The 22,517-nt window shown below is 41.1% G+C and overlaps 1 protein-coding gene across 2 annotated transcripts; it reads left to right on the top strand.

Moving 5' to 3' along the window:
• Positions 1-410: 410 nt before the first annotated feature.
• Positions 411-22,276, top strand: LOC100673430 (glutathione S-transferase A2). 2 transcript variants are annotated; one of them, XM_064287389.1, is made up of 7 exons: positions 411-512; positions 8,491-8,606; positions 13,121-13,172; positions 14,201-14,333; positions 15,764-15,905; positions 18,619-18,750; positions 19,649-22,275. In XM_064287389.1, the coding sequence occupies exons 2-7, from the start codon at positions 8,520-8,522 to the stop codon at positions 19,772-19,774; spliced, it is 672 nt and encodes a 223-aa protein (XP_064143459.1). In that variant the 5' UTR covers positions 411-512; positions 8,491-8,519; the 3' UTR covers positions 19,775-22,275. The 2 variants fall into 2 exon arrangements, with proteins under 2 accessions (XP_064143459.1, XP_003404183.2); XM_003404135.4 differs by having other exon boundaries at positions 430-512; positions 8,249-8,606; positions 19,649-22,276.
• The last annotated feature ends 241 nt before the right edge of the window (positions 22,277-22,517 follow it).

Raw genomic sequence — 22,517 nt, 5'->3', positions numbered from 1 at the left:
ATCCTGTATGATACCTGGGATATACTTAGAAAATTATCGATTATTTGTCAAAACTTCACATTCTCAAGTTATCCTGTATTTTATCTGGCAATCTGATATAAAAAAGACCCCAGGGTGCCATCCCGTTGCCTTTTCATCACATCATCTCCCCATCTCAGTAGCACTTTGCATCCTTGCATCCAATTCATGAAAACCCCCACACTAACTTTCACCAAAAAGCCAGTCCTCACTGACTTGCAGAGAGAGTCAAATAAACCTGAAATTCTTTGTTTAAACTTCTTACTGCTAACCTTGAAGTGAAATATTCAACCAGTCGTTTTGTGATTAGAGGATGGCTCGTCATTTTCCTCTTCTGGAATGGAATCTGGTGGCTGCAGAAAAGACAAGGGAGTGGCTAACTGAACTGTTACACATTTGGGAAGGAAGCAGATACTCAAGTATAAAAACAGCTTACACACACAAGTGGTGTTGGCACTGAGTTGCTGAGTCCAGTGGAAGCCAGATTTAATAAGGTTAGTGCTGATCTTATGAATCTTATACATTGCCTCACATCTAGATGGCTAGAAAAAGACTTCAAAATGTGTCCTTAGAAAATGGAAAAGTCTTCTTTTATAGTCCCACTGGGACTTCTTGGTGTGTTTAAGAGTTTGAGAGTTTTTTATTCAGTTGCTGATAGATCCTTGGAGAGATGCAAAAATGGAGAACTTAGAAAACTAGGGCACAAGAATGCAATGGTCTGAGAAGAATTCATGACATGAGAGAAAAAAGAATGGTAACATTTTAGATGATGTGAGAATGTGTCCGGTGCCAGAGATGAGTGTAGGAGTTTATGCTAAAGTGACTTTTGCAATAGAATTGACTTGATGTTGACTAGAGTCAGCACACAATTGTCATGAATTTAACTTTGGCAGGATGGCAGACTAGGGTCCCCACCTGACCAGTGAGAGGGACAGAAATCCCGCTGACTCCATGCCTCAGTTGCCTCTCACACCTCCACATTTGTTGAGAAAGGATCTACCAATGCCACCAAACACAGTCCGAATTTACACCTCGGTGGTAGAATCCACACATATTAGCTCTTTCCTTTAGAAGAGATGCTCTGTGATTTGATGCTGGGTCTTGACACCATTGACTTTGCAATATTTTCTTAAGGTTGTTATGCTCCAAAAGGTAGGCACGGTTTCTGGTGAAGAACTGTGTGGAAACTGCAAGCGAATCTAAATATACAGAACTTTTGTATGCGAGACCCTGGATTTGCAACTGAAAAAAAAATGAGCAATAATGCCCCTCACTTGAATTGCCATATTTCCAGTTCAGCCAGTATTTCCTAATCCTTTCCCTGGGCTGCCCTGCTCTTTTCAAATTTCTCTTGCTTAGTCCTTTTATGTTTACTCAGTGGCACAGTCCCACTGCTTTGTTTTAATAGTAGAAGATTGGGTATGACCATCAGGATTTGTTGACTTAGCACCCCAGTTCCATGTTATTCTTTAATTTTTCTATGGTATTCATTCTCATAAAGCAAGCTCAAAGGAGGAAACTATAGAAAAATATCTGACTCTGATTATACCTAGGAGGACTCTTTGATTTTATCAAGCCATCACATAATATCTGCTATGTGCAATGCACCGTGCTAAAAAATAGCATGGCACCTCTCTGCCCTCTGAGAGCTCACAATTTAACGGAGACACAGATGTGTACATAAATAACTATGTAATACTGTGTATGGTATGAAAATTCAAAATTAAGATTTACTAGTGTAAGAAAAAAAAACTGGAGCCCTAGTGGCACATGGTTAAGAGCTCAGCTGCTAACCAAAAGGTCTGCAGTTCGAATCCACCAGCCACTCCTTGGAAACCTTGTGGGGCAGTTCTACTCTGAACTACAGAGTCGCTATGAATTAAATCAACTCCACGGCAATTTTTTTTTTTTTAATTTATTGCTAAAATTAAACAACTCCCCAGAAGCCTGGACAATGCTCCAAGACCTCTGGGTATCTTGTTAAATATACCTCTGCAAACCAACCTTATTAATTCCTCAGGAATGCCCCCCTCCTTGTTTCCCAAGGACTTCACTCACTTGAAGTAACAGATGATAGATGTTTAGCCTAAAATTTTCTTTTTCCCAAGGCGTATGGTGTGGTGATTAAGAGCTCAGCTGCTAACTAAAAGGTCTGCAGTTCAAATCCACCAGCCGCTCCTTGGAAACCCTTTCAGACAGTTCTACTCTGTCCTAGAGGGTCACTATGAGTCAGAATCTGCTCGATGGCAGCAGGTCTGGTTTTTTGGTTGTATCTCTAAAGTTTTGTATATTCCATGTGACCTGTTCTGCAATACTGTAGAATCTTCAAAAAACAGTTGTACATTCTTTCTTTTATCATGAGATTATAAATGGCATATAAGCAAAAAACCTCAAAGCAGTTTCCCTGGAGCTGACTGCCAGGTGGCAAAAGTCTCTCTCTTTCTCTCTCATACTTTCTCTTAATAAATAATTGATCTCTTTCATTGTCAAAGTCTGAATGTTTTTAACACTATACTAGGAATAAATTAGTCTGAAGGTCAGAAGAGCTAGATTCTAATTCAGCCTTTGCCACGAATTAGCTAGCTGGCAAATCTCGTTCTGTTTCCGGGGTTCCTTCAACTCACTGCCAACCGAGAGGCCGGACTAGAGCAGGGTTTCGCAACCTTGGCAGTATTGACATTTGGGCTGGGTAATTCTTTGTTAAGGGGGGCTGTCCTGTGTAATCCTAATTTGAAGGGTAGAAGGGCAGACATCAAAGGGGTGGAAAAGTCACTGAGCCTGGAGGTCCTGATGCTGCCCTGGAAGGTAGGATCTGACCTGGGCCAAAGGGGCAGGACCCATACTTTTCTTAGCCCGGCAGCCTTCTCCACTGGGTTCTGACTTGCTCTGTTAAGAGAATCATGATTCTTGGCTTAGAACTCTAGGGACCCAGTTAAAGTGATGCCGCTGCTGGACCCATTCTGCTGTTAGTTATCTCCAAGCCTGTTTTTCAGACTCGATTCAAGCCTCTTTAGGGCAGAAGCCAAACCAGATTCATGTCTGATCCCACAAGCCATCATCATTGCTGATACATGAAAACTACTCAGCGTGAGCTGAGGAAGTTTGAGTGAAACTTTTTAAAAGAAGGAAATACATTTGAGTGTAAACCAGAAACAAGTGTCAAGGAAAGATCAGTAAAATGTCTGCATTCTCAGGTAAGGAAGCAGATGTCGGAGAGAAGTGATGGTTTTCATCAAGTGTTGAAAATTAGCCTCCTTGAGACCTTGGGAAACCCTGGTGGTGTAGTGGTCAAGAGCTATGGCTGCAAACCAAAAAGGTGGCAGTTGGAATCCACCAGGGGCTCCTTGGAAACCCTACACAGCAGTTCTACTCTGCCCTATAGGGTCACTATGAGTCGGAATCGCCTTGACAGCAACGGATTTCGTTTGGTTTTTATTTTTGAGGCCTTGAGCCTTGTACTTGAATCAATGGAGAGAGGAGTAGGGGGCTCAGTCACATGGTTGGACACCTGTGAACAAGAGCGCTTCTAAAGTGCCTGGAACAGGGCAAGTGGCAGCCAGGGCCTGGCCTCGGAAGAAGGCACGCTGGGTGCATGGAGCAGGCGCCAAGTCTATCTATCTATCTATCTACCAACCTACAGACCTATTGACCTGCTATCTATCTACCTACGTATATCTTATGTGCTACAGGTGCTCTGTGAATATAGAGTGGATAGACCTGAGAACAAGAGAACACTTCTGCTACTCTGAGACTCACCTGCCTTCCAAGAACTGGGGGCAGGCAGATATTCCCATTTGCTGAGTGCCTCTTATGCATTTTACACACATTGTTTCATTTATTTTTCTCAATAGCCCTCAAAGGTAGATTTACCATTTTTAGAAGAGGAAACTGAGCCACAGAAATTGAACAACCTGCCTGAACTTACGCTCCTCCTAAAGGAAAGAGTTGAGATCTGAGCCTGCATTGTTTGCTCTGGGTTTCCCTTCTGTGTGCTGTGAAACACTGCAATTAGGACCATTCCAGAGACATAGCTCCTTTAATTTGTTAGTGGATTGATCATAAGATTTATTCTTTTAAAAACAAGCCCACTTTCTTTTTTTTTTAAATATTTTATTGTGTTTAAGGTGAAAGTTCACACAGCAAATTAGGTTCCTATTTAAACTAATTACTCAGTGATCTTGGTTACATTTTCACAATGTGTCATCATTCTCATTCATTTCATTCTGGTTGCACCATTTCCAGTACTCTAGCTTTCCTGTCCCTTTACCTTCTCATCTTCACTTTAATTTTTTACCATTTTGTCTCTCGTTGTTGATTTTGTTTTTTTAAAGAAACTCATTACTCACGGGTGATACTCTTTATTTTATGATCCAATCCATTATTTAGCTAACAGGTGACCTCAAGGGATAATTTCAGTTTAAGGTGTGACGTCTGTCTCAGAACGATAGTCTCTGGGAGTCCTCTAGTCACAAATGGTTCAGTAAATCTGTAGCCCACTTTCTTATTAAGTTAAAATATAGTTATTCAAGTACTCAATTTAGGTCTCTGGGTGGTACAAAAGGTTTGTGCTCAACAATTAACCTAAAGGTGGGTGGTTCGAACCCACCCAACGGCACCTTGAAAGAAAGGCCTGGTGATCTGCTTCCATAAAGACTTGTTGTTGTTGTTAGCTGCTGTCAAGTCCGCCCCCAACTCATGGCACCCCCGTGCGTTACAGAGTAGAACTGCTCCATAGATTTTTTTTTGGCTGTAACCTTTACAGAAGCAGTTTGCCAGACCTTACTTCCACAGAGCCACTGGGAGGGTTCAAACCGCCTGCCTTTGCGTTAGCAAGCCACTTGGTCTATCCAGGCTCTTCCGTTCCATAAAGATTACAGCCAAGAAAACCCTGTGGAGCTCAGTTCTACTCTGCAACACATGGGGTCACCATGAGTTGGAATCGACTCAATGGCACTGGGTTTGGGTTTTTATTTTTGGCTAGTACTGAATTTATTAATAGTTTTTAGGATGCCAAGGTAAGGCAAGGCTGGCTATTATGAATTTTCTCTTCCAATCAAGCCCCTAAAAACTGCTATCAGACAGAAGCTCACGAATTAGATGTTCCTCTCTCTCCCTGCCTGTCTAGCCTTTAACTGGCTAGTGGACTCTGACTGGGAAAATACACAAGGTTCTCAGAGAAACACAGAGATGGTGAGCAAAAACTCCCTGGTCTTGCGGTCAGATGACTGATTTCAACTTGACCAGGCTTGACTGGGTACTCATGAACTATGAGCGTGGGCGAGGTGTTTATCTCTCTAAAATTCAGTTTCCTCAGTTTTAAAATGGGATGTTAGAAACTATTTCACAGGGTGGTTGTAGAGGGTAGAAATAGTAGATATTGAGTAGGAATAAGGAACACATGTCTGTGACCTCCAGCAAATCACTCAATCTCTCTAGTTCTCAGTTTCTGTGATTGAGGCAAGGTATTATGATGCCCCAGTCTTGATCAGGCCTTTGGAAGCTTAATGTTCTGAACATGAACTTGGCTTATAAGAGAGAGTGTGTTATCATGAAATGATATATTATGTAAGATAAATACCCATTTCCCTTTGTAACATGATCCCTATCACTTAAGTGGGATTAATGTGAGGATGTGTATCATTTAGCTCTGTGAACTCTAGTCCATAGCAATTAAACACTCTTAACAAGTTAGTAAAGTTTTAATCTCCTTTTAAATTCTGCTGAATCATAGCATCTCTATCTCCCATGATAAGAAAGTATAATACACAAAATCCCCAATGGCAAGGCAGATGAGTTAACTATATTCTCAAAAGATTCTTTACTTCCTAAAAGGTAAGAATATTGAGTTCCACTTTTTAAATTATGGATATTTGAAACATTTTGATGTCTAAAATTCACGTTACACTTACTTTTTCAGAGATATATCCACTGGGTAAAGATAAATGTATTTTATCCAAACTTCCACAACAGCAATACTTTCAAAGAATCATCTTAATGTTTTCTAAACAGAGCTTGCGGTTTGGAGAGAAGAATATAACTGGTCCTCCTAAATCCTGGCCCTGGGACTCCTGCTTTTATTAATCCTGTGTGTTTCTATTCACACCCGTGGTCGAACTCGTTAAATTTTTTGCTGAAGTCATTGAGTTGCCTTCTCTGGGTCCCTGTTATGCTCTTACCTTCCAAGCAACCTGGGATAAAGCAAGGGCTTTCAAACTTCCTTGACTGGACCCAGTCAATGTATCTCTTACCCTTTATAATGACCAAATAAGCATGCACACCCCAATATTCATGTATACACCATGTATGTAACTGAATCTGAAACCTCATGAATCAATAGTTACCTGTTCTATATGTAATGCATGCTGATATTTTCTATTCTTTTTATTTCAATTTTAAAATTAGTAGATTTTCAATTCACTGACTTGTACATGTAGAAATTGTAGAATTGGCATATATCCTGCTGTGTACATTCTCAAGAACAACACCCCAAATAAATTACGAAACACAACAACAACAACAACAATGAGGTATCACCACCCATCTATTAGAATGGCTAAAATCCAAAACACTGACAACACCAAATGCTGGAGAGGACATGGAACAACAGGAACTCATTCACTGTGGGTGGGAATGCAGAATGGTACAGTCACTTTGGAAGACAATCTGGCAGTTTCTTACCAAGTTAAACATAGGCTTACTATATGATTCCACAATGGTGCTTCTAGGTATTTACCCAAATGAGTTGAAAACTTACGTCTATACAAAAACCTGCATACAAATGTGTATAGCAGCTTTATTCATAATTGCCCAAAACTGGAAGCAACCAGGATGTCCTTCAGTAGTTGAATGGATAAACAAACTGTGGTACATTGATACAATGGAGTGTTTATTCAGTGATAAAAAGAAATGAGCCATCAAGCCATGAAAAGACATGGAAGAACCTTAAATTCATACTGCTAACTTGAGGGCACACAACAACAAGTCAAAGAAGCCTGTGCAAAAAAGTTACATGTCGTATGATTCCACCTATGTGACATGCTGGAAAAAGAAAAAGTATAGAGACAGTGAAAAGCTGAGTGGTTGCCAGCAGGTTAGGGGAAGGGAGGAGAGATTAATACGTAACACACAGGGCATTTTTAGGGCAGTGGGACTTCTGTATGATACTATAATGGTGAACACATGCCAATAACAATTTGTTAAAACATAGGGCTGTGCAACACAAAGAATAAACCTAAATGTAAACTATGGACTTTAGCAATAAATTTAGTAATTTTATAATCCATTAAAGCGTCGCCATGTGTATTTTGAAAACCACCAGTACAGAAAGTAAAGCTTTTTAGACTGGTTTTGAATAGAAGTGGATTTGAATCCCAGCCAACCACTTTCTTTGGGCAAGTTACTTACTCTCTAGAAACCTCAGTATCCCCAACTTATATCTATACAAAAATCTGCACACAAAATGTAAAATGAGAATAATTACCAAATCCACCTTGGGTGATTTTGTAAGATTAAATAAATTTGTGAGCATGCCCAGTGTGTGGTAGACATTGAATAAATGTTAGTTCCTTTCCAAACACTATAAAGTTAATGCAGTAACACCCCTTTTTCTAAAAGGTAAAATTAAATAAAACACACTTAGTGGAGGTAGAATATAGAATTCCAAATGAAGAAATGAATTAATGTCCTCCTCTGTGTGTGGAAAGAATTTGGATCTTTTGAGCTATAGTCAAGCAAGTTTGAGTCTTAATTTCTGCTTTTGCTCAAATGCAACGTAACAGCCAAAGAGCTAGAGAGTGACTTTGCTCCCTCCTTCTCCTCCTGCTCAGTGATGACCTCTTGTTTCAAGGCCACCTTAAAGACTCCCAGGGTCTTCCCCTGTGTAGGATCCAGGCCTGCCCTCTTAAGTCCTGGGTGTGAATTTCCATGTCCATTGAGAACTGGTGTGTGGCTGTAGACCTCCCATTTAATCTCTCTGAGCCTCATTTTCATTACCTATTTTTTTTTTTTTAGAGAATAGGGTAGTAATAACTGGTTCATGAGGCAGCCATGAGAATTAAGGTATAATGTATTGAAAACAGTGGGCAGGGAACATGAGGAGGTTTTCAATATCCCTTCTCTAATCTTTCTGTCCTATAGGGTCGCTATGAGTCGGAATCGACCCGACGGCACTGGGTTGCTGGGTTTAATCTTTCCCCTCCTGCTAATGTCCACACATGCGTTCTTACTACAGGCTCATCTGTTAGCCTCCCAAGAATGGTCACATTTTAACCAATGGAGACATGAGACTGGTTTGATGCCATTTCACAACGTTGGCCACGGATATTAGAGATTTGAGGCCAAGGAAAACCTTCATAGGACCCCTCCAACCTACTACAGAGAAGCCAGATACTCTACCCTTCTATACCATTGATCCTGTTCAAACGTACATCATAAAGTACATTTCTGCTTCTGTCGTCTGATTCATTCAATCAGGTTTAGAGAAAGGCAGGAGCTCTGCTATCATGGCGGGGAAGCCCATGCTTCATTACTTCAATGGACGAGGCAGAATGGAATCTACCCGGTGGCTCTTGGCTGCAGCTGGAGTTGAGGTAGGTTCTGAGTTAGGTCATGGTAAGTCATATCTAAAAGTGTCTGTAGCAAAGTGTTTTTCTCACATAAGCCAGGAGACTTCCATATTAGATGAGTTTTGCCTTAAATAAAAATATGAAAAAAAAATCACATGCAAAGTCTATTTAACGTTGGAAAAGCAATCAATGTACACGCTATATTAATTGCATAAGAGACAAAAAGCACATGATCATCTCAATAGATGCAGGAAAATCATTTGACAAAATCCAACACCTTTTCACGATAAAAACTCTCAGTAAGCTTGGAATAGAAAGGAACTTCAACCTACTAAAGGTCATCTACGACACCCCCTCTCCATTTCCCTCCAGCTATTTTATCATCATACTTGGAAACCCTGGTGACATAGTGGTTAAGAGTTATGGCTGCTAACCAAAAAGTCAGCAGTTCAGATCCACCAGGTGCTCCTGTCCTATAGGGTCACTATGAGTCGGAATCGACTCGACAGCTATGGAGGCGGGGGACAGCATAATCCTTGCTAGTAAAAGGTAGGCTTTTTCCCCTAGAGATCAAGAACAAGACAAGGATGTCCTCTCTCACCACTTCTATTCAAATTATATTAGGCATACTAGCCAGAGCAATTAGGCAAGAAAAACAAATAAAAGGCACTCAGATTGGAAAGGAAGAAATAAAACTATCTCTATTTGCAGAGTACATGATCTAATATAGAAAATCTTATAATGAAATATTGCTCAGCAATGTAAAGAGTACATTGCTGAATGAGCTGCTGATACATGCACTAACGGATGGGTCTCAAAATTAGGTTGACTGAAAGAGGCCAGACACAAAAGAGCATACAGCATATTATTCCACTTTAAAACTCCATTTATAAATTCTACAAAAGGGAAACACAGAATGATGGAAAGCCTATTTGTGGTTGCCTGAGAGTGGGTACGGAGGATTGACTACAAAGATGCATGAGAGAACTTATCAGGGTGACAGGAATGTTCTATACGTATTGTTGTGATAGAGTTAAATGGGTGTTTACATTTGTGAAACCTCATGAGGCCGGCTCACTTAAAATGAGTCTTTTATGTAAATTATTCCTTAATATATTTGATTTTTAAACATGAAATCACCAGTTATTAAGACAGAGACAGATTTGGCTAAATAATTTTTAATAATTTCTGCCCATCACAGAGCACAGAAACAATTAAAAGAAACTGAATCATCAGCTAATCCCAATTGGTGGCCCTTATTTGGATTTGAATTTAAACAAACTGGAAAAAATAGTTTATGACCTTTATGCAACAATTAGAAACATGAACACGGATGATACTAAAGAATTATTGTTAATTTTTTAGCTGTGATAATGTTTTCTGGTTATTTTGAAGATGTTTTTTATGTTTTAGAGACACATATTGAAGTATTTGAGAATGAAAGATTTGCACCAAGTTATTACCATATGGAGAGAGCAACAGGGGTATAGATGAAATGACTGACTTGAGTTGATAATTACTGAAGCTGGGTTATGGGCACAAGGAGGAGATCATTATACTCTTTCTATTTTTATTTATGCTAAAAGTCTCCATAATAAAAAATACATAACATAAGAAAATGAGTGTAATTAAACTTAAAATACAAACCACGAATGTGGGGGAGGTGGAGAGAGTGAGTGGGTTGCACTGCCTGTGAAAGATTCAATGCATTCATTCAGCAATTATCTTGGCAAGCACATACTTCTGTGCTAAGTCCTAGGGATACACTGATGAACCAGACAGACATGGTCCCTCCCCTCAGACGGCTGACATATAGTAAGAATGCAGACAAGTAAATAGATAATTAAAATAAGGAGTGAGAACATCTGGGAGGACACCTGGGCTTTTTACAGTGTTAAAATGCCAGACTTCCTAGGATTCCAATGGGAAATACTGCTAGGTTTCTGTGTGACCCTGCTGGGTGCTGCCCTCTAGAGGAATCACTGAAAAAAACACTTTCTCAGTCCAGATCAAGGGGACCCAGCAACTGAGGGAGGGAACCTTTGTTTTCCTGGGGAGCTGGGGAGCGAGTCATAGACGAACTCAGAAGATCTTGCCCCTCAGGTGGCACAAGGAAAGGGGGGTTTCTATGAGCTGGTGTCCTGGGAAGCGAATTGCTAGTCCCCTCCCTCCAGCCTCATAGGAACGTGTTTATCTAAGCCTCGGGATTATACTTTATTGATGACTTCATGACTTACTCCACTCATGACTGTACTAGACTTTAGTCTAATCCTTTCTCAGTGTTATGAAGAAAAAAGCAAACCAAAAATCTAAATATTGTGATCCCAGGTTGTCCTCTCTCTATAAATGAATAACCTGTATTAGCAAAGTCCAGGCCTCAGCTCTGTGGTTCAGAAGATGTCTGTGTTCAGAGCCCCCAGGCAAGATGAGCTCCTCACAGGAGAACGGAGTAGGGGGCAAAGCTGAGAGCATCCAGGCTTCCTCTTGTCTACCCAGCTTGACTGAAGAGGGGTGGTGGGGCGAGGGCTGTTCAGAGACCCTGCTCAGGGCTCCAGGGTTCTCTGTGCCCAAAGGGTGATCATCATAACCCAATCTCCTCTACCTGCCTCATAAGCAACATCACCCTCACCACCCCATCCCCACCTCACTACCCTCCTGTGATGACCACCCGCCATCTTATATGTTTGCCTTGAACTGGACACCTTATAAATTGTTTGCACACACCATCTGTTATAATCTGGCCCTGTGGGATTGTCTAGATCCACAATAAATGCTATTTCACTGAGAAATTACAAATCCCACAATTCCCAACCTTTTCACAACCATGAACCTTGCTAACTGAAAGGTTGGCGGTTCAGACCCATTCAGTGGTTCCACGGGAGAAAGACGTGGTGACCTGCTTCTGTAAAGATTATAGCCAAGAAAATCCTGTGGGGTAATCCTACTCTGTCACTTGGGTTTGCTGTGAGTCGGAATTGATGGTACAAAACCACTACTTGTTTTACTCTGGGCCATGTCTTGCGCCACATAGTTTAAAAACATTACAATATTTCATGGAAGGAATGGTCAACCCCATTTTATCAATGAGGAAACTAAGGCTTGGAGATACTAAGTGACTGCATTCCAACTCACAGAGCTATTATGTCACAGAACCAAGACTGGAACAAATCCGACTGACATTAAATCCACATTCTTGATAACTCTGTCCTTGGACTTTTGGTTTAATAGATTCTACCTTTTAAAAAAAGTGCATCATTAAGTAATAATTTTTCTATTTGTATTAAAGAGGTATAACCACTCAGAGCTCTGACTCGCCTGAAAGAGCCCAACTACTTGGCTGCCATGCAACCAATGGAACATGTGTTAGAAGGTCTAATGTACACCTGTGTTTAACATAGTGGAAATAGGCCAGGAAGAACTTACATATTCACCAGTGTGGATTGCTTAAAAAAAAAAAAAAAAAAAAAAAAAAAGGATGTGAATCTGTAGGATGAAACAGCAGCCACCCGTTGAAACCCTAATGACAACTTACATTTACCAAGCACTTAATGTGCACTTGATACGGTTCTAAGTGCTTTGCATGCCTAAGTCATTAAACCTATAGCATAAGTACCATAATGACACCCATAATCACACTCAGGTAAGAACACTGAGGCACACAGAGGTTCAGTAATGCACTGAAGGTCACAAAGTGAAAAAGCTCAGATGCGAACCCAGGAAGTCAAATCAGAAACCAAAGTTATTTGGCGGAGAGGGGCTGGAACTAGCCCAGGGACTCTAGTTTTTCTCCTTAGATTGGCAAATCTGCCTTAGAGTGTCCCAAATTTTCAAGAAGAGGAGATACTGAGTTGCAAGAACAGGAGCTGTGCAACAACCAGGACCCATTTTGCCATGGACGAAGCTCCTGGGGAATACCAAACCAAAGCAAACCTGATGCTGTCGAGTGATTCTGACTACAGGACATGGCAGAACTGCCCCATAGGGCTTCCAAGGCTGTAAATCTTTATAGAAGCAGACTGCCTTGTCTTTCTCTTGGGGAGTGGCTGGTGGGTTCAAATAGCCAACCTTTTGGTTAGCAGCCGAGAGCTTTAACCATTGCACCACCAGGGCTTCACTCCTGTGGAATAGGATGATATAAATTATGGCAAAGGCCAATTGGTGACAGGGGGCACACACTGTCCTAACCTGATCTGATGTGGACAAACAGGCTCTCCCAAGATGTTAAAACTCCAGAATTATAGCAATCACCCAAGTCTCCTCCCTCCAATGACACTTTCCTCCAAATCTTTACCTAATTTCTGGGGATACGATGGAGGTGAAGGGGACCTTAAGGAATGAGCAGCCAGTGGCTGTGACCCATGCCCCTTCCTTGATGAGTTTTATCTAAGTATTCCAAATGGCCAAGACCAGACTCCTCCTGCCAAACTCAGAAATCTTACCTTCTCCATATTATGTACTAGCCTTTCAAGTTTGAAAGCTCTATAGTGGTATTGAACGAAGTAACAGGATTTTTTTTTTTTACTGTTTCTGCCTTCCAGTTTGAAGAGAAATTTTTAGAATCTCCAGAAGACTTGGAAAAGTTAATAAATGGTAAGACCAAGTTTCTAAATGCTACTGAGATGATGTCTACTAGAAGTCCTAAGTCGAGGTGGAGACACCAGGCAATGCCTTATGTGTCTATGTGGTGGTAGCTGAGGGTGGTAGAGAAGGAGAAAAGTGGTTAAAATGTAAGGAGTGGGGCTCCCTGAGCAGGTCTCACAGCTCTCTCAGGGCTAAGAAGGGCTACAACGCTGGGAGTCTGCTACAGAAACCATGCCCAGTGCCCTGTGATTCCCTCTGGTTGCTTTCTCATGCTTTTGTGTACCGTGAATGAGCTGCAAAGAGTTCAGGATCCCACACTGCCCTCCAGCAAAAGACACACAAAAGCATGCATTAGAGTGAAAGGAATAAATAGACAGAGGAGTGGCAATGACTTCAGTTATTTTATCGGTTGTGATGAAGTGACATCCTAGCAATATTGCAGACACAGTTAAATGAGACCATGTAGAACCAGTTGGGAGGCCAGGTGAGAGGGTGGCGTGGGAGATAACTGAGCAAGGAACAGCATCTGTGGGGTTAGGAAAACAGGACCTGCCCTGCATATACCACTCCCAGGGTGTGATTTGAGGAGCACAGAAAGTGGCCTCTACATAGAAATCCCTCTCAGAATGTCATGAACACAATGAGAATTACTTTGGGAAAAAAGAAAAAAAAATTTTTTTTTTTTTTGTTAATTTCCCATTTAAAATGGCACCTGGCTGGCAGCACTGTTGCAGCCACTCCCAACTTTTCTTGAAGGTACTTTAGACACGTAAAATACAAAGGAATCGATTTATACCTGGTTGGGAAATAATAAGATAAATGAAAAAACAGGTTCAAAATAAAAGGGAGATCGATAAGAACAGGAAGGACTACTGTGAAGCTGAAAACCAAATGCAATTTCAGTTGACATGCCATTGCGTTATGATTTTTGGTTTTATTTTGCATCTTCTGTCACCTGAACAAACATTTTTTCATCCCTAAAGGGTGCGATCCATAAAATATTTCACCTACTCTTTTTCTTTTCTTTCTTTCAAAAGAGGGGAGTTTGATGTTCCAGCAAGTGCCAATGGTTGAAATTGATGGAATGAAGCTGGTGCAGACCAGAGCCATTCTCAACTACATTGCCACCAAATACAACCTCTATGGGAAGGACATAAAGGAGAGAGCCCTGTACGGTATATTCTCTGTTCTGATATCAGCAAACAACATGGGAACCACTTGGGTCCTACCTTGAGTGGACAGAGTATACTGGGACTGCAGAAGAAGAGGCCAGGAGGAGCAGAAGCCCCAGAACTGAGTGGGACCATGGCAGGGGATCCTGACTCAGCGTCAGGCTGGGCCTTAGGCATATAGACTGAGTGATGTCCAGCACAGCCCAGTGCTGTAGAGAAGGGGGAATGAAAACCTGGGCTGGGTTTAGTGGGTGCGCCACCATGTAGCACCAAGACAGAGATTTCCAAGTGTTGACAAAAAGGAAGCCAGAAAGATAGTAATATCATTGTTCTAGCAGCTCAGGGCTTTAGGAGCTGCATGGTAGCAACAGCTAGACACAAGAACAAAGTGTCTGAGTGTCTAGAGAAGAAGACTGAGGAAGGGAAGGAGCCAAAGAGACTGATTCTGAAGTTCTAGAAATTATGAAATGATGATGAGATATTTAAGTTATATGGACTAGCCAACTTGGCATGGTTAGCAGAGGCCAGAACCCAGTGATTCGTTGGTGCCCGGGGTTACCTCAGGTATCTGGATACAGGCCTGAAGCAGCCAAACTTACACAAAAACCCCCAAACAAATTCTAGAGACAGAACGTAGGTTAGTGGTTACCAGGGGTTGGAGGAGAGTCTGATAGGGAGTCACTGCTAAAGGGAACAATGTTTCTTTTGGGAATGACACAAATATTCTGATGATGGTTACAGACCTCTGTGAATGTGCTAAACAACACTAAATTGTACCCTTTAAGAGGGTGAAATTTATGGCCTGAGAATTATGTTTCGATAAGCTGTTAGTTAAAAAACTCAGTGATAAGTGTAATTAATGTCACTAAATTGTACATGTAAAACATGCTGAAATGCAAATGTTTTGTTTATATATTTTTACTACTATTTAAAAAAAAAAAAAAGCTCAGTTTGGAACAAAAGGAAAAATGTTCCCTGGAATATGCATTGGTTGGAATTGTTTAAATAATTGTACCTGGTTAAGAGGACATGACTGAGGTCACCTTGTGACCTGTCCCTTGGGATTACTTCGGTGGCAGGCCTTTAGCCATATGCCTCACACCAGTTTGTGCACAGAACCAACAACAGAGATGGAAAACCCTAAATAGAGTATCATTTGGTACTTGCAGTGATTCTACCACTGTCTTAACCTTGACCTTAAATGGGTCACCCATGCTCTCTGTACCTACATTTGGTCATGTGTTTAACAAAAATTTTAGACACGTGTACCCCAGTAGATTGATTTAAAAATTAAATGTGAAAAGATAATTAAAAATTGTAGCATTATGACTGGCACAAAATAAACACCCAATGAAAAAGAGACTCTTTTTTGAATTATAAAATCTAAGGCAGGAGGCATTTGACACTCTGCTCATTTTTGTCTTTCAGGATTGATATGTATATAGAAGGTGTGGCAGATTTGGGTGAGATGATCCTTCTTTTGCCAGTTGCACCACCTGGGGAAAAAGATGCCAAGCTTGCGTTGATCAAAGAGAAAACAACAAACCGTTATTTTCCTGCCTTTGAAAAGGTAAATGGAATCTGCTGGATGCTTTGAGGTAAAGAGTTTAGAGGACAACAGAATTCCAGTGCCTGGCCATTACTGGGCACTGACCTTCATTCCAGTGAGCCTCCCTTAATAAACTAAGGTCGCATCCTGACCCTCAAGATGTTTTATAAAAATCAACTGTGAAGAACAATTTTATTGGTTATAAAGCCAAGTTGTAAAATTTCAGAAAATTTCAATTTACCAGGACCCAATCTAGAATTCTCTGACTCACAGAATTCCATCTTCATATTTAGAACTCGAGTTGGCAGGTGCTTCGGGCAATGCTAGAGATTGGACTATATCCTGCAGAGCACCAAGGGTTTGATCCAAGTTGGAACATGATAAAAGCAACACATTAGAGAAATATTCAGGCACCGTGTATAGGAAGACATGAGACTGCTGCCCACTGGGATAATATTGTAAACATTCAAATGTTGGATAAGAAGTAGCTAAACAGGGATAGTGGGATGAGGAGAAAGAGAAATACACAAATTTATTAAGAAGAATCTAAAGGATTTGGGACATGGCTGTCAGACTTTTGAGGAAAGCCATGAAAACTAAAGGAAAAAAGTCTCATCATTAAGTATACAGTACATATATTACCCTCTGCCGTCGAGTCGATTCCGACTCATAGTGACCCTATAGTACATATATTAGTCGATGTTGTTTCTTTGAAGGTAAAAGGAGAACATTTCAAGATGAAAACTCTCTGAAATCAAGCTATATAAAAATCATGAACCAAAAAATGATTACGAGAGATACCAGAACCCCAAATCAGTTGTCATCAAGGCAGTTCTGCTCATGGCAATCTTGTGTGTGTCACAGTAGAACTGTGCTCCACCGGGTTTTCAATGGCTGATTTTTTGAAAATAGATCACCAGGCCTTTCTTCCAAGGCTCCATGGAGTGGACCTGAACCTCCAACCTTTCGGTTAGCAGCCAAGCATATTAACTACATGCACACCAGTAGCTCCATAAGAGATCAAATGAAAAACCAAATCAGTTGCCCTCGAGTCGATTTGGACTCACAGCAACCTCATGTGTTTCAGAGCAGAATTGCAATTCACAGGGTTTTCAGTGGCCGTGATCTTTCAGAAGTAGATTGTCAGGCATTTCTTGCAAGGTAGCTCTGGGTGAATTTGAAGTGTCAACCTTTCAGTAAGTAGCCTAGTGCTTAGCCATTTTAGCATTCCAAGAACTCTTGCATAAGAGATTCAAAAAAAAAAAAGAGATTCAGGAGGCTTAAAAAAAAAGAAAAAAAGGACTAACATCGAAACATCCATCTATAGATCATTCTTTCATTCGTTCAACAAATGTTAATTCAGTCCTTGGGTCTCAGCCTCTATACAAAAAACTACAAGTTTAATAGCAATAAGAGAATAGGCCGTCATGGCCCTGGTGATACTGACAGCTTAGGGCACCTTCGCAGAAGACAAACCATACAGCATTACAGATTAATCTATCTACAGTTAGAAATGCAATCAGCCCCATGAAAACGTAAGTGAAAATGTATATTACAAATTAGCTTTTGATATTTTATTTTTGTATAAAATCATTACACATGGATCTATACAGAGACATAGTCTGAAAGGATATTTGCCGATAGGGTTAACAATGGTTTATCTTTAGGTAGTGACGTCCTGTGTTTTTGTCTTTATTCTTTATGATCTGTATGTGGTTGGAATATTCTAAATAAATATCACACATTTTCTCAATATTTTATTTTGAAAAATTCCAGACAGACAGACAAGTTAAAAAGCACGTACAATACATATATACCCATCACAGATTCTAAAATTAATATTTTATTACGTTTGTTTCATCATATCTTTTCATCTTTCATCTCTCCATCCAAAACTTATTACTTTTTGATGCCTTTCCAAGTAAATGCAACATCAGTGCAGTTCTGCCCTAAACATTCCAGCATGCAGATTATAACATAATTCAATGTTTTTACCAAACCTAAAAAACCAAACCCTTGCTCTTGAGTTGATTCTGTCTCATAGCAACTCTATAGGACAAAGTAGAATTGCCCCATAGGATTTTCAAGGAGCTACTGGTGGATTCAAACTGCCCACCTTTTGGTTAGTAGCCAAGGTCTTAACCACTGCACCACCAGGGCTCCAACGTTTTTACAGACACAGGTAAATTAGGAATCAAAGTAAATGTTGCAAGGAAGAGGTTGAATTCCGAGAAAAGATAGACCAGGAAATGAGGAAGCAGGTAAGAGGAGAAATGTAGACTCTGAAATAGTCTGTTCAGAGGTGAAGAATGTTGTCATGAAGAAGAGATGTCACCCAAGGGAGAGAAGAGAGAGAAGAATGGAGAGTCATAGCCTGAAGTTTCAGGGCTGCACACATTTAGGGGGTGGGCTAAACAGACACACGGTGCAGCAGGTGCTAAGTCCCTGGCACTTGTGGAAGATGCAAGTATTGGGGTTGGAGTGTGAAATGTCACAATGATGTGGGGAAGAGAAAAGAAAACACTAGCTTGGGCTTCAACTGAAGAGTGAGGAAAGAACAGTAGAAATCCACTTCTTCCTCTCTCTTATTGAATCAGGGGTGGTGGAGAAAGGTCTGAAGCTCTTCAACTGCCCAGTAAGGCAGCAGGGGTGGGGAACACCGGCTGCAGGGAGTCCGGAGAGAACCAGCCTGACTCTGCATGTGTTCATGATCTGATGTCCTCTAATTTTCCAGGTGTTAAAGAGCCACGGACAAGACTATCTTGTTGGCAACAAGCTGAGCAGGGCTGACATTCACCTGGTTGAACTTATCTACTACGTGGAAGAGCTGGACCCCAGCCTTATTGCCAACTTCCCTCTACTGAAGGTGATTGATTTCACTGCCTCCAGGAGAGGAAGCCCCACCCCTCCCTCCTGGGAATCTACTATATGGACCCTTGGACTGGTGATTTGAGCCCTAGCCTTTTCCAGGCCTTCCCTTTCTCTTATGTCATCAAAATTAGCTTCTAGGCCCTGGTTCTGAGGCATGAAAAGATCTTGCTAAGCCAAGAAAACTGGAACTGGATGGTAACCCAAGAAGAATGTTCTGTCTTTTATCATGAGAAAGACTCCACTCAGCATCTCTGCCCCTCCCTCTATTCCATTGCTGTCTCTGGTCTCATTTTTCTCTGTGATTTCCTTTATCCAAGGTCTTCCACTTCTGAGTCTGCCTGAGCAGGTTTCTTTCCCTCTGACTTCCTACCCTTGGCTTCTGCTCTGCCTTTTAGACATTGAGTCTCTCTCTGCACTGGTCTTCCCCCTCACCCCCACCCCCTGCCTGTCTTTATCTCTCTCACCAGGCAAATTAGTTTCAACTGGCCCCATGGTTTATCATTTTTAGTTTTCTCTGTCTTTATTCCTACTCAGTTTTCCTCTATCTTTATTTCTGTTACTGGGAAACTTTATTGATGTTGATATCTGACTTGAAGACAGGCACATTATTCATCCTTGTATTGTGCAAGCACAATGACTATACAAGACGTCTCTGTAAGGAAGAAGATGAAGAAGACTGAGATATAAGTAAAGTCTTAAACAAAGGTGTCTTCAGGGGAAAATGCTATTGAGGAATATTTTCTTTTATCTTCATTTCTCTCTGGGCATCTGCATCCCATTTAGGTGCTAATGGAGGGGACTCAGTTAGTCCTTGCCTTGGAGGGTCTCAGGTTGTGCTAATGGTGGTCTGGTCTTTTGGCTCCACTCTGAGGCTGTGCTGTTGTCCATTGCAGGCCCTGAAGGCCAGAGTCAGCAGCCTCTCCACGGTGAAGAAGTTCCTGCAGCCTGGCAGCCAGAGGAAGCCTCCCCTAGATCAGAAAACTTTAGAACAAGCAAAGAAGATTTTCAAGTTGAAATAAAGCCAGTATGAATGTCATGCACATGCAAGAGAAATCTGAAATTTTACAGCAATGAAGTGCTTTCCAAGTTGTTAAATCTGGCTGTTGTGAGGCTAATAAACTTTTCCAAAGTATATATGCTCATTTAATTAGAAATCAACTCTGTGCAGATTTAGGTCCCTGGGTGGCCCAAATGGTTTGTGCTCAGCTAGTAACCTAAAGGTTGGTGGTTTGAACCCACCCAGTGGCCTTATCTCAGAAGAAAGGCCTGGTGATCTGCTTCCATAGACATTAAAGACATTAGAGCCAAGAAAACCCTATGGAACAGTTCTGCTCTGTAACACATGGGGTCACCGTGAGCTGGAATCAATTCGATAGTGATGTCTTTGGTTTTTGGTTTATGTGAAGGTTTAGTTGCAGTTCAGACTACTTGGTTTTGTTCAAATATGAAATCATCATCACCTCCTAGAATGTCTCTTGCAACTGAAAATAAAGTGAAAAAAGTTACGCCAACTCTTTAGTCTATTTCCAAGGATTACCATAGAACAGCTGTCATACCTTAGCAAAAAGAGTTAAATAGAAGTTTTGCATCTGACAATATCAGTTACGTAAAAATGGCTTTATCTTTTTGCATTTGGCTACTTTTCTGACCAAGGACACACAATTTTTTTTCTCTTTAGAGAGCCATTTTCCTCAGGTAATCAATTTTTTTTTGTACTCATTCATCGAACGAATGTTTACTTTATGTCTATTATGGACCATTTAATGGTCCAAGAGCGAGGAAAATCATGACAAACAAGCCAGATATAGCCTCTGCTCTCATGGCAGGTTACTCTAGTGAGAGAAACAAACAAAAAAAAAAGGCAATTCTAATCCAAAATCATACCTATCTTGTATTAGCTTCCTAAGGCTGCCATAACAAATTACCACAAACCAGGTGGCCTAAAAGAACAGAAATATTTTCTCTCACAGTTCTGGAGGCCAGTAATCCAAAATCCAGTTGTCAGCAGGGCGATATTTTCCCTGAAGTCCCTGGGGGAGGATTCTTCCTTGCCTCGCCCTGCCTTGTGGTGGTTGCCAGCTATCCTTGGCATTCCTTGGCTTGTAGACACATCACTTCAATCTCTGCCTCTGTCATCACTTGGTGATCTCTCTGTGCGCATGTCTGTCCAAATTTCCCTCTTCTTGTGGGATACTGGAGTCCCTGAGTGGTGCAAATGATTAATAGGCTCAGCTGCTGACCAAAAGTTTGGCGGTTTGCGTACACCCAGAGAAGCCTCAGAAGTAAGACCTGGCAATCTACTTCCGAAAAATCAACCATTGAAAACCCTATGGAGTACAGTTCTATTCTGTCACACATGGAGTCACCATGAATCAGAATCTACTCAATGGTAACTGAATGGGGACACCCGTCATTGATCCCATCTGAACTTGATGACATCTGCAAAGATCCTTTTTCCAAATAACATTGCATTAACATGTACAAAGGGAGGTGTTGTGGATTGAATTGCGTGCCCCCATAACCCACCCCCGCCAAATATGTGTTGGAATCCTGACCAATATACCTGTGGATGTGAGCCTGATCGGGAATAGGGTTTTCTTGGTTATGTCATCAGTGTACGCTGTGTCCTAAACCTAATCACTTCTGAGTTACAAAGAGAGCAGATTAGACACAGAAGCACGCACAAACGGGGGAAGACAGATGTTATCTGAAGACGATGGAGGAAGACGAATCTATATGCCCAGGAACTCTAAGGATCACCAAGTACTACAAGCTGAAATAAAGAACTTCTCCTTATAGTCACACTCTGAATTCAGACTTCCAGGCTTCTGAACTGTGAGAAAATACATTTCAGCTCTTTAAAGCCACCAACCTGTGGTATTTCTGTTATAGCAGCACTCTATCTAAGCACTAGGACAGATGGGGAGGGGCCGACAGAGCACACGGATCATGTCCTTTCTGTTGACTCAGTGTAAGGCCATCTCAGCCCAACAAGATGTTCCAAGATGTCCTCTCAGGAGGTTCCCAGTTCCCTTTGCGCACTTACTCCCTCTCTTTCCAGCTGGAGACTCCTCAAGGGATTTATAAGGAAGAGAAGCCTTGGTTAAACCCCTTTCAACAATATACTCTTATACTGTTACCTTTTGTTATCGTTGTTGGTTGCCATCCAGTTGATTCCAACAGAGGTTTTCACCCTTGTCAGACCTGGCCTTTCCCAGGTTATAACATACATTTTATAATGCCTTTTTTATTATCCTGTGCACTTCCTTATAGGATTTACCTCATTGTGCATGGTGCTGGGGGTATAAGATCATATCACCTGAGCCCTTGACAGGTGCATAATCAAGGTAAGGAAAAAGATATGCATATAAAGAATTACAAATCAATATATAAAGCTGAATAAAGGAGAGTTCCAGCAAGAAGTGAAAAAGAGCACTTAAAAAAGGTGCCTGACAAAGGGACAAATATTGTATGATTCCATTTATATGAAATATCTAGAATAGGTAAGTATATAGAGACCAAAGTTTATTAGTGGCTACCAGGGGTGGGTGTGGGGGAGGGGGGAAGGGCAAGTCACTACTTAGGGGACACTGAGCTTCTGTTAAGCATGATGGGAAAATTAGGAAATGGGTAATGATAACGACTAAACAACATGATAAATATAACAAATGTCACCAAATTTTGACATGTGAAGAATGTTGAAAAGGCAAATGATTTGTTACCTGTATATCTATGACAATTAAAAAAAGGCGGAGAAGGGGT

The sequence above is a fragment of the Loxodonta africana genome, chromosome 1, assembly GCF_030014295.1.
Source record: "Loxodonta africana isolate mLoxAfr1 chromosome 1, mLoxAfr1.hap2, whole genome shotgun sequence".
Lineage (NCBI taxonomy): Eukaryota > Metazoa > Chordata > Mammalia > Proboscidea > Elephantidae > Loxodonta > Loxodonta africana.
The sequence above is the reverse complement of the archived record's forward strand: the minus strand, read 5'-3'. Positions and strand labels throughout refer to the sequence as shown.

Coding starts and splice junctions, on each gene's coding strand:
- LOC100673430 (XM_003404135.4), top strand. CDS start 8,520: ATGGCGGGGAAGCCCATGCTTCATTACTTCAATGGACGAGGCAGAATG. Junction 8,607..13,120: donor TGGCTGCAGCTGGAGTTGAG/GTAGGTTCTGAG, acceptor TCTGCCTTCCAG/TTTGAAGAGAAATTTTTAGA. Junction 13,173..14,200: donor CTTGGAAAAGTTAATAAATG/GTAAGACCAAGT, acceptor TTCTTTCAAAAG/AGGGGAGTTTGATGTTCCAG.